The sequence below is a fragment of the Eupeodes corollae genome, chromosome 3 (genome assembly GCF_945859685.1).
Source record: "Eupeodes corollae chromosome 3, idEupCoro1.1, whole genome shotgun sequence".
Taxonomy (NCBI): Eukaryota; Metazoa; Arthropoda; class Insecta; order Diptera; family Syrphidae; genus Eupeodes; species Eupeodes corollae.
In genome coordinates, this window is record NC_079149.1 from 26291517 (window position 1) to 26304469 (window position 12953).

The 12953-nt window shown below is 37.2% G+C and overlaps 1 protein-coding gene across 1 annotated transcript; it reads left to right on the forward strand.

The window, feature by feature from the left end:
• Positions 1-1990: 1990 nt before the first annotated feature.
• LOC129952349 (mediator of RNA polymerase II transcription subunit 23) lies at positions 1991-12953 on the forward strand. The gene is made up of 20 exons (XM_056064899.1): positions 1991-2453; positions 2516-2609; positions 2669-2819; positions 2882-3014; positions 3076-3243; positions 3302-3811; positions 3890-3976; positions 4046-4147; positions 8760-8860; positions 8913-9307; positions 9363-9537; positions 9602-9777; positions 9845-10157; positions 10227-10550; positions 10611-10834; positions 10896-11126; positions 11182-11626; positions 11688-11900; positions 11969-12109; positions 12170-12953. The coding sequence occupies exons 1-20, from the start codon at positions 2415-2417 to the stop codon at positions 12771-12773; spliced, it is 4626 nt and encodes a 1541-aa protein (XP_055920874.1). The 5' UTR covers positions 1991-2414; the 3' UTR covers positions 12774-12953.

Here is a 12953-nt window from a genome sequence, read left to right on the forward strand (position 1 = left end):
TATTTGTATCGAATGTAAATTTTTACCAAGTTTTAGTTTTGTAAATAAACTGTCAATTCGATTTTATTCAAAATTGTATCGAATGTTGAAAACAATATTACTTATAAGATAAAATTAGTTTGAAGCCAATATTTCAAATTTTTTAGACGATATTTGAGTCAAAAATCCATTTTTACCAACTTTTGTTAAATAATTTTTAGGTTTTTAATTTTTTGTACAAAAACTGTCAATTCAATTTTTTTCCAAATTTTACTGAATGTTAACAACAATATTTCTTGAAAGATAAAAGTAGTTTAAACAAAATATATACAATTTTTGATACATTTTTTTTTTATGTTTTTAGGAGGTGACAGATTTTTTTTTTTCACATACTTTGATTTATAAAAAAACCGTTAAATGGATTTTTTTCAAATATATACTTCTTTGGTATCACATTACAATATATTATATAAAATTTAATTCAAATCTTTAGCGTTTTTGGTTCGTAAGATATTTAGGGTTAACCAAAATTTGCACCTTTTTTTCAAACTGCTTTGGTAAAAAAACCACCCACGAAATTTTCTTGAGAGCCCTTTATGCATCTTTCTGCTTTATTATCTGTACAACAACATTTATTTGAAATCGATATCTCTTCTGGTTCTTGAGCTATGGACGACGAAAAAAACGTCGCGAACGTACGGACGTACGGACGTACAAACGTACGTACACACGCACGCACAGACATCTTTCTAAAAATCTTTTCTTTCGACTCTAGGGACCTTGAAACGTCGAGAAATGTCAAAATTTTCAATTTGACAAATCGGACCCATTACAATAACTTCCTATGGGAAGTTAATAAAAGTATACAAAAAAATATCTGTTTTATTTTTTTTAAGTACTTTTTAAAAAGTAAAAAGTGTTTAAAAAAAAAACACAAATTAATTATAAAATGATTTTATAACCTAAAGAAATTAAAAAAAAAATATTATAAGTACTTTTTTTGGCCCGCAAATCCTATTGGGCTCAGGGCCCCCAAAGGACTAAGGACGCTTCTGCCTCTTGAGAGAAATTGACAAATTCTCCAAGAGTAATTCTTTTCATGAAAAATTCTTCCTCAAATTAGCCGTTGGGATTCGGCTTATAAGAAACTGTAGGTCCCCTCAATCCCTGACAATAGCACTCACACACTAAAAAATATAAAAGAGTCAAACATCAGGTGTAATAGAGGAGGAAACACTTCTTCACCTCCTCTTTACATTACCTTCTCTAGGTCAAAATCTCAAGGAATCACAATGTGCCATTAAATTGCCCTAAGTGTGTTCTACTCCATCACGGACAATCTAACCTTACCCTGGTGATTGGAAAAACATAGAAAACATAGAATTCGAAATTTTGTACTTGAAGGCTAATTAGACGCAGACTTTTTCTATCCATTTAGTATTATTTCCGATGGGTTGCAAAATACAAAAAATTATAATAAAAGAAACATAGAAAACATAGCATTCCTAAATTGAAAACGTCAATATTCACAATTATTTTTACTAATGATCAGGAAAAATTATTAAGTACTGAATCGTCTTAGTTTTAAAATTTTTTGTTTGAGAGTTGACATTTAATTTAGCAAAACAGTAAAAAAAAAAAACATAGAAAACATTGCACGAAAAAATTGAACGAACGTACGTTCGTAGGACCTTGAAACGTCGAGAAATGTCAAAATTTTCAATTTGCCAAATCGGACCCATTACAATAACTTCCTATGGGAAGTTAATAAATGTTTCCTCGCTCTAAAATTGATAAACTTGTTATTTATTTGTACATACATACATATATATTAAATTAAAAAAAAACAAGAGTCGAAATTCGTGCTGCGGTAATGGAAATTTGAGCCAAAAAGGAAAAAACCTGAGCACTCCAATTTTATTTTTGAAATCTATTCATTTTTGTATTGTTTGTTATTTTCAAAAAAGTTTTTATAATATACGTTACCGATGGCGGTGCCATTTATTGCACGTGCAAATCTCCACACCATTGAACTTAGATCATGATCTACGAAAAAACGCCCTTCCTACAATTCTTCATTTATTTGAATTTTATTTGCAAAAGAAAAAAAAAATTTGAGCTTAACTGATGGCAGTGCTATAGTTTCATTTTTTCGTCAAACAATTTGAACGCTTCCGCTTTTAGTTCCTAACCTCACACATTGGAGTGACATTTCAAATGTCACGTATCTGTCACCTTACACCGCTTACCCGGCGACCAAACCAACGTCAAAATTCAACAAAATTATAAACAAATTTTTGTGTAAAATATTTGATGTTGTTTTTTATTAACTAACCAAACGCCGCAATATTTAAAAGAATGCTAAATATATAATTTAATAAAAATTAAAGTTATTTTTCTTATAAAATAAAAAAAAAACATTATTTTCCTTCAAAATGGATACCCAAGTGTTGGAGGCTGTAAATGAATTTCTGGTAAAAGTTTGGAAATACATTTTCCTAGGTTTTAAAATAAAATTTAATTCTACGATTCATAGAAAGTTGAAAACATCGAGGAAGCTTTTTTGTGTGTTATTGTCCATAAGACCGATGGAGAAAATGAAAAGGCTCAGAAATTTACAAACAATATTGGTAAGAAACTTGATTGCTATGGGAAAGGTGTTCCGCTCGTAACTAACTTTCTTATATAGTATCAATCTTTAATACCCTCGCTCCGGAGTCCAAAGAAACTGTAATCAGGCAGTATGTGCAACGATCTGCTGCTAGTGCCAATTTAAATCAATTGAAAGTGCTGATGGACACTTTAGCTAAACTTGTTGCTGCAAATCTTATCCCGGCCAAGTAAGTTGTTTTAAAAAAAGTTCCCTGTTTTTCACAACTTAACAAATCCACATTCGATGTAGACTTTTGTGTGAAAAGATCCTCCAATGTGAGAAACTAGTCTACGAGAACAAGAACTTTTGGGTAGAGGGTTTTAAGCTCATTAAAAGCGTCATAACTCATATGGATTACAAAGCAGTCAGAGAAATAATGAAGGTAACTTAAGACAAACATTAAATATCAAAACTGCATCAAACTGCTCCTGTTTCTTGGATAGACATGTCGTGAAAAGTCGCAGTCCTTCCCGGTGAATATCAATGTAAGTTTCTTGCCACAGTTATTAGCTCTCGAAGATACGTTTCGTTTCATAATCAATCGCAACAACTGCCTCCTGCCTGCGTATTTAATAGCCAATGAGATCATGAAACAATTTTCCTTTCACTGGGTATGCTCTTCAAATTTTCCCCACATGTAGCAACAATTTTTAAAATAAATGTTTTTAGAGAATCAATAAATTGATGACCGATTTCGTTGAAGATTTCCGTCATACAGCTCAAATGGTCTCGATAATTGGTCATCCTCACATGCTACCGATAGTTGAACCCTTTGGCTATGCCGATCACATGATGAACTCCTGGAAACTCGATCACAACACATTGACATTCAATTTCAAAGGCAGTCTACCCTACGAACCCGAACTGCTTGAAGAACAACCACAATTATTGAGATATATCCTCGATCAACCCTACTCACGTGAAATGGTTTCTATAATTCTTAATCTTCAAAAACAGAGCCGTGAACTGAAACAACGATGCAATGCTCTCGAAGAGCAATTGGTTAATTTGTGTATCAAAGCAATGGAAATGACCGAAACTGACATCAATCCAACGGCAACAGAAGAAACTACATCGCCAAATGAAACAGTTTGGTTGCATTTGTCATCGCAATTGATTTATTTTGTTTTGTTTCAATTTGTTAGCTTTCAACATATAATATTGTCTTTATGTGAAAAGGTAGGAAAATAGTCAAAGTTTTTCGCAAGTTCATTCTAAAAGGTGTTTCTTTGTTGTTCTTTTTTTTTATTTAAATAGCTCTCGAAAAGGGAATTGCGAAAGGGGAGAGATCAGTTGATGTGGATTTTATTACAATTTATTTCGGGGAGTATTCAAAAGAATCCAGTAAGTTTTAAGGCCGATAATTTGAATTTTGTATACAAATTTTTTTAAATATTAAAAATTCAATTTTAGATCACAAATTTCATGCCAATGTTAAAACTTTTCGATTTGTTGTATCCCGAACAAGAGCCACTTAAACTACCTGATTGCAATAAGTCATCATCATTAAGACAGGTAAGACCCTTATGAGTTTTCAGCAGTCTAGACTTTAATTTAAACTTAAATGCCAACTGTAAAAACTACTTAATTTTTATAAGTATAGTGTAATTCATTTCGTGGTTTCAAGTTAATAGCGCTGACATTTGACACCTGTCAAACTTAATAAGTGTAATATTGGACAAGCTTCACCTGAGGAGTGTTTTGAAGACAATTATATTTTTGGTAGTTTTTGCACGACCAATTGAGGGTAGGTGTTAGTGAAGTAAAGTTCCGAGTTTAAAGTTTATAACACTTGACAAACTAACTAGTTGCCTTGGTCAAAATGTACGTTAATAGAATGCAGTTGTATGCAAATGAAGTCCCTTATGTTGTCTGAACCTGCCCATTATTAGTTAGATTAACATCGATCCTTGAAGCTGTTTGTTAACGACCTGATAGTTCCATATCAGTGTGTGTTCAGACCAGAAATGTCCACCATTGACCAAATATTCTCGTTATGGCAGATCTCGGAAAAAACCCAGGAACTTCAAATCGATACCACTATCTCCCAATCAATTTTAAAGCCGCGTATGACAGCATCTATAGGGAAAAGCTCTACAGAGCAATGTCTAGTTGTGGCATCCCTGTCAAACTTATCCTTTTGTGCAGAATGACGAAGGGAACTGTACGCTGCTCTATCAAGGTTGGAAAAGATGCGAATTCTTCCAAAGGTCTGTTCAATTATTTGGATTCACCGATGATATTGACATAATTCAAAAATCATAACATGATTACTGTGCCGCGTTCTTAATCATTTCAAAATAAGCAAAGAAGATAGTTTCAGCGGTCAAAGAGGGCAAGTATATGCTATAATAGTTGGGAAGCACCAACAAACCTCGGATACGGACTTTTGATTTACTGTTGACAAACTACGCAAACGAATTAAGGACCACGAGCTTCGGATATGCACGTGGAATGTTGGAAAGAATTAATGGAGGCCCCAGACTGCTATAAAGCAGACTTCACCGCCATCCAGGAAATACGATCTGATAGGCCGGGCTAAAAGAGGATGAAAAACTGCGACATTTACTATGGTTACTGCTTCCGAGAAAACCAACAGCGATTATTTGGATGCGGCTTTGTCATTGGGGCCAGACTTAGGGAAGAAGTCTCATTACCATCCGCATCAAGGCTAAATTCGGAAATATTAGCCTGATATGCGCGCACGCCCCCATCGAAGAGAAGAATGACAACACCAAAGATTTGTTCTCCGAGCTCTTAGACAAAACATATGAGCAGTGTCCTAGCTACGATATTAATGCCAAGATAGGAAGGGAAGACATCTTTGGTGGAATAATCGGGAAAAACAGCCTGCACGATAACACTTCCGACAACAAATCTAGGCTTATAGATTTTGCTGTGGGGCGAAACGTCATGGTAGCCAGTACGCGTTTCCACACCTCAACATCCACAAAGGAACTTGGACTTCTCCAGATCAATCTACCGTCAACCAGATTGACCATATTGCGATCGACGCCAGACACAACTCCAGCATCATGGATGTCCGAACTTTCCGAGGAGCTAACATCGACTCGGACCAATGCCTCGTTGTAGCCAAGGTAGCACTTCGGGTTTTCAGACCCAAGGCAAAACAGGGAGATGCTGAGAGAAGGTACAACGTCGAACGGCTACAATCGCAAGAGATCGCCAAATCCTTTTCTGACCGAGTTACAAGTAACCTCTCTCGAAGTTCTCTGCCGCCAACACAATGTATCGAAAACCAGTGGCAACATTGCCAAAATGCAATCAGAGAAGCCGCCTCTGATGTGCTGGGTTTCAAGCAGTCACCAACAAGGAACCCCTGGTTTGATGAGAAATGTCAGCAGGCAAATGCACCCAAACAACAGGCACGCAAAGCGGCGCTGCATAAGCTGCTCGTGAGCTCTATGAGCAGAAGAGGCGAGAGGAACGCCGACTTTTCAGAAGGAAAAAGAGAGGGCATGAGAACCGTGCGGCCGAAGATGTTGAGAGGTTTAAAAGCAGGAATGAAGTTCGAAAGTTTTATGAACAGGTGAAACGAAATTCACAGGTACATAAACCTAGAACTGAAGGCTGCAAAGACGAAAGTAGAAACATCATAGTGGAAGCGCAGTCAATGCTAAGGAAATGGAAGGACCACTTCTGCAGACTGTATAACGGCGACGAAGAACTGAATTCCGCTGTCAGGCAGGATGATCCATTCAATATAGACGACGAAAGCCAACAATCCCGTCCTCCTGACTCAGGTTAGAAGCATGCTCCAACTTATCTGTAAGATTTGGTCGGAAGAAAGCATGCCCGATGAATAGAACCTCAGTATTGTTTGCCCGATTCTGAAAAAAGGAGACCCTCTAAACTGCACCAACTATAGAGGAATCAGTTTACTTAACATCACCTACAAAATCTTCTCTGCCGTAATATGTGAACGTCTAAACCCCATCGTCAACAACCTGATAGGTCCTTATCGGTGTGGTTTTAGACCAGCAAAGTCCACAGTCGAATAAATATTCACATTACGGCAGATTCTGGAAAACAACCAAGAACATCAAATCGACACCTACCATCTTTTCATCGATTTCAAGGCCACATATGACAGCATCTGTAAGGACGAGCTGTATAGGGCCATATCTAGTTTTGGCATCCCTTCCAAACTCATCAGTTTATGCAGGATGAGCATGGAGAATTCACGCTGCTCCATGAAGGTTGGAAACAACTTAACAGAACCTTTCGATGTCAAAAAAGGTTTTAGACAAGGTGATGCGCTGTCATGCGATTTTTTTAACATCGTGCTTGAAAGAATAGTGCAGAGCTCACACGTCAACACTAGAGGCACTATCTTTCAAAAGTCTGTCCAATTACTAGCCTATGCTGATGACATTGACATAATCGGAAGAACTCAGCGTGATGTCAATGGGGCTTTGTGAGTATTGAGGCAGAGGCGACAAAAATGTGTTTAACGATTAATGAGGGCAAAACAAAGTACATACTGTCGTCAAGAAAGGACATACAACACCGACGTCTTGGTCAAAACGTCACCATCGACAGACGTAACTTTGAGGTAGTCAAGGACTTCGTCTACCTAGGCTCCGCTGTAAACGCAGAAAACAACACCAGCACTGAGATCAAGCGCAAAATAACTCTTGCTAACCGCTGTTTCTTTGGGCTAAGAAAGCAATTGATTGGTAAAGTCCTCTCTTGAGGGACCAGAGTGTAGCTATATAAGACCCTTATCATCCCCGACCTGCTATAGGGTGCAGAAGCATGGACTATGACAAAAGCGGATAAAAGCACCTTGGGTCGGTTCTAGAGAAAAGTTCTTCGTGTGATCTACGGTCCCCTATGCATCAAAGGGGAGTGGAGGAGAAGATGGAACGACGAGCTGTACGGGCTGTACAGCCAGAAGGGTAAAAATCCAACGACGATGGCTGGGTCACGTAGAGCGCATAGAAAAGTCCTCGAATCCACACCCACAGTACAGCGCAGTAAAGGAAGACCGCGGATCAGGTGGTGCGCACAATTGGAAAGTGACCTCACCCAACTTGGAGTGCGAAACTGGAGATGGAGAAGTTTGTTGGTTGAAGCCCTAGTTTACACAAGACTGTAGCGCCACCTTAAGTAAGTAAGTAAGTATATGCTATCAACTAGAAATTACATTGAACCACAATGTGTTGGACATAAAGTCGCTCTAGACAATTACAACTATAGTTCAGCCAGTGACAGCAGCACTGAAAGCAAACCACCTACAGTTTTAAGCCGAACCCGAACGGCTAAATTGAAAAAGCAATTTTCATGACAAGAATTACTCTTGAATGATTTTAATTTTAAATTTTAAATACCAAAGTGCAAAAGATTCAAACGTATCCACTTTTCATGCGTTGATTATGGTCGTCACAATAGACCAACTACGCAAACAATCGATAAATAAAGTGAAAACGTTAGTAATGTCGCAATTCCTGTGCATCATCAGAATACACGTTCAGTCGAAAATATTGCTAATGCAAGTGAAAGTATTATTAGAAAGTATATTAGTATTAGGTATGATTGAATGATAACACAACAGTTTAATATCCACCTTTGCTGGGTGCCGGGCCATAGAGACATTCCAGGAAACTGTAAGGCAGATGAAATTGCCAGGAACGGTACAGTGCAGCCCATCATACCACGTTTGGCACACACTGGCATACCAATCGCTACTTGTAAATTGTTGCTAATGCAAGAAGCTGTGATTTGGGCAGGCACCAGGTGGAACAACATAACCACGTGTCTGGTCACAAAAAACATCTGGCCAACACTGGATTACAAAACGTTCAAGGTGTTTGCTACCCCTAAGCAGATCGCATATAAGCTTGATAATAGAAAAGCACGCCACGCGACTAGTTATTCTCAAATGAATTTTGCAGAAGCTGTATGGACGAGGAAGAGGAAGAAACAGTTCTTCATCTTCTCTGAGATGACATTATTTTTCACTCTAAACGGCAAAGTCCAAACTTTAAAACAAAAAATAATTTTCACCAAAATTGTATCGCTGTTAGTTCTTTATTTAGCTTTTCTTTTGAAACCGAACATTTTGATTTTTAAGTTGAAAAATTGAATACTCAATACATTTTAGATGGCTCCAATTTGTATCTGGATTCATTTAATGAGAAAAGCAAGACTGGAAAATATAACCATCAATCGACCAATTCCCATCGCCCTTAAAAACCATCACGAGTAAGTAAATTTTTGAAAAATTAAACAATCATAAAATTGTCTTGCTATTAAGATTCCTCCAACACTTGGTTATGCCCAACACAATGATGTCAATGAGCTTAGGAAATGATTTCCGTATAATTCTCATTTGCAATGCCTACTCAACCAATCAGGAATACTTCTCGCGTCCCATGAATATCTTAGTTGAGGCATTGAATGGAAGTTCAAAATCAGTCGGAGCACCTGGATCATCAAATGTCTCACAAATATCTTCGGTACCTTTTTCGATTGTGGTTCTGGATAGTTTAACTGTGCATAGTAAAATGTCACTAATTCATAGTTTTGTAACTCAAATGATTAAACAATCACAAACTAAGAGTTCGGTGCCAGCTCCAGCTTTAGTCGAGACTTATTCAAGACTTTTAGTCTATACCGAAATCGAATCACTCGGAATTAAGGGATTTTTAAGTAAACATTTTTTTTATTTTTATTTGAAAATTCAATTACAATGATTTCCTTGTAGGTCAACTTTTGCCAGCGGTTTTCAAACACCATGCTTGGGGTATTTTACATACTCTTCTGGAAATGTTCTCCTATCGACTTCATCATATTCCCACTCATTATCGCGTTCAGTTACTCTCCCATCTGCATTCTTTAGCATCGGTTCCTCAGACAAACAAAATGCAACTAAATTTATGGTAAGTTGTTATCTTTTTGCTTCATCTTTTTTAAAAATCTTATTGCTTAACGATTTTCTTTTAGTTTCGAATCCACTGCTCTTCGCCTCATTACAGGCTTGGGTTCTGCTGAAGTCCAACCTCAACTTTCTCGATATTTCACAGAAAAAACTCCAGGCTCATTTGCATCTGGTGAAAGTGAAGAACTTAATCGAGTTCTAATTCTAACCCTTGCAAGATCAATGCATATAACTGGATCAGGTAGAGTTAGCTTTTTTATATGATCCCAAGTTCTTCTTTAACGATAGACGATTTCTTTCTAAAAAAGGTGACGAATTGCAACCTTGGTGTAAGGATCTTCTTTCAAATATCATGCAAAACACTCCCCATTCGTGGGCTAAACATTCACTTGAGTGTTTCCCACCCGCCCTAAACGAGTTCTTCACCCAAAATAGCACTCCCCTCGAGAATAAACAACAACTTAAAAAGTCAGTAGACGAAGAGTATTGCAATTGGACATCGATGTCGAATGAAAATGACATAATTGCACATTTCATACGACCAAACACAAATCCTCTCTTCTTGTGTCTTCTCTTCAAAATGATCTGGGAAACTGAAAACATAAGTCCTGTAGCTTATAAGTGAGTATAGCCTATGGCATTTTTTGTACACATAAGAAGGGTACTTATAGATGAAATATTGTTCTCTAGAATCTTAGAAGGAATCAGTGCTCGAGCATTGTCAGCACATTTGCGAAAATTGTGCGACTATTTAGTTTACGAAGTTGCCAACTCCAATGGAAAGGATTTCATTCACAAGTGTGTCGATACCATCAATAACATGATCTGGAAATACAATGTTGTGACTATTGATCGAGTTGTTTTGTGTTTAGCACTTCGCACCCAGGAAGGCAATGAAGCACAGGTTTGCTTCCTTATAATTCAATTACTTCTGCTGAAAGTATCGGAGTTAAGAAATAGAGTTCAAGAATTCTTCAAAGACAACAGTCCAGATCACTGGAAACAAAATAATTGGTAAGACTCACACAAAAATTATGATGGGGGGATAAAATTTTAAGAGTTCGTACATTTTAGGCATGAGAAGCATCTTGCTTTCCATCAAAAGTACCCCGAAAAGTTTGCCCCCGATGAATCTGCATCGCATCCTCCTCTGCCAGTGTACTTTGGAAATGTTTGTTTAAGATTTTTACCCGTTCTTGATATCGTTTTCCATCGCTTTATCGAGCTTCCCATTCAACATGTTCATCAGATTCTTGAGGTGATTCTTGATCATTTGGGTTGTCTATATAAGTTCCATGGTAAGTTCTTGAAGAAGATATATATATCCTGGGATTATAGTGAGTTGGTTATTTTTTCTAGATCGTCCCATAACCTACCTCTACAATACCCTGCACTTTTATGAGTGGATACTTCGGGACACACCCTCATTGAAGAAGAAGTTGGTAAGTTCAGTGACCGGGGCCCTTGTTGATGTTCGTCCACCGAATTGGGCTCTTAGCGAACAATATCAAATCTATTTGCAAAGTAAAGAGGCTCTCTGGAATCCGGAACTTAATTATTATATGAGTCTTCTGCGACGTTTGTCTGACAGTAAGTTCCTTGCCAAGCAAAGTTTTTTTTTCCTTATTAATCTTCCCTTATTCAGCAATCAGTGGCAAAAACTACTTCTACGTCACTGACTGGCGTTTTAATGAATTCCCCAATGCCCCGAGTCACGCTCTCTATGTGACTTGTGTTGAGCTTCTAAGTCTTCCCGTTACCCCTCAGATTGTTGGCAACAATCTCATCGATGTGATAGTTAAGGGTTATCCATTGATACCACAGAAAGAAATCCATGCCTACATCAATGCTCTTGGCATAGTTCTTGCTGCTTTGCCAGAAGCTTATTGGAGTACTGTCTATGATCGTCTGCAGGAAGTTATTAGTTCACCGAAGATGTTGAAGTGGTCATATCGGTTTTCTGCTTTTGAATTATTTAATTTCAAAACAGTTCGTGAGGCAATGATAGAAAAAGTGTATGCCGTGGTTCTCGCTGTGGCACATTCCCTCTTCCATCATATGGGTGGATTCAAATTAGCCACAATGACAAGGTGATTAATTTTGTTAGTCCTTTTAAAGCCTTAGAATTATATTTTCTCTTTTTCTTCTAAGATACTTAAATGAAAAGTTAATACCTTGTGTGAAAACAACACATCAATTGGTGTTTTTGTGTCATGTTTTTGGACCGTTTCTTCAACGAATTGATCAAGAGAAGCCAAACGCCGTTGCAGGAATTGCTATACTTTTGTACGAACTTCTTGAAGTCGTGGATAAACATAATTGGAATGAAAATCTCGAGTACATGGACCAAATTTGTGATTTCTTGTAAGTTCTTCTAAATTCTTTCTGAAAACAATTCTTTTATAAGTTAAAGATCTGTCTTGTGTCACTAGATACCACATAAAGTACATCTTTGTTGGAGATAGTATTAAAAATGAATCAGAAACGATTATTAAGCGTTTAAGGCCGGCTCTGCAAATGCGATTGAGATTTATAACTCATCTTAATTTGGAGGATATTCATACAGAAAAACCGTAAGTTCATTTAAACTCTATTTTCACTTCAACTCCAGAGATATTTTGTGGTCCCTCTAGTGAGCAAGTACAACAGCAGCAACAGCAACAGCAAAACCAACAACAGCAACAACCCAATGTTGGTTTGTCTGCAAATCAACCAGCAACGTCACAAATGAGTCAGGGAATTCCAACACAACAACAGCAACAACAAATTCAACCACAAGTTGTTCAACAACAACAACAGCAACAACAACAACAGCAGCAACAACAGCAACAAGTTATGCAGCAGCAACAACAACAACAACAACAACAACAGCAGCAACCTCAGCAGCAGCAGCAGCAACAGCAACAACAACCCCAGCAGTTATCACAAATGAACCCTATGTCTGGAATGACTCAACAACAAATGCAGCAACAAATGCAAATGCAACAACATCAACACCTCCAGGCTCAACAGCAAATGCAACAACAACAACAAATGCAATTGCAACAACAACAATTACAACAGCAACAACAACAATTTCAACTTCAGCAACAACAGCAACAGCAGCAGCAACAACAACATTTGACCCAACAACAAATCCAACACATTCAACAACAACAACAAATGCAAATGCAACAACAACAATTGCAACAGCAGCAGCTACAACAACAACAAAATATGGGAATGAGGCATAATTAAATTTAAGAACAAAATCAAAAAAATTATGTTTAGTATTTTTGTCGTTCGTCTAAAACAAAAAATGTGTTTGTCTAATTTTTACATTTTTTTAACAAAAACAAAATTAAATAATGTGCATAATGTGTAGTTCTTGTACGCGTTGTACGTTTGTCAAGTGTTTTATAAAATATTCTATATTTA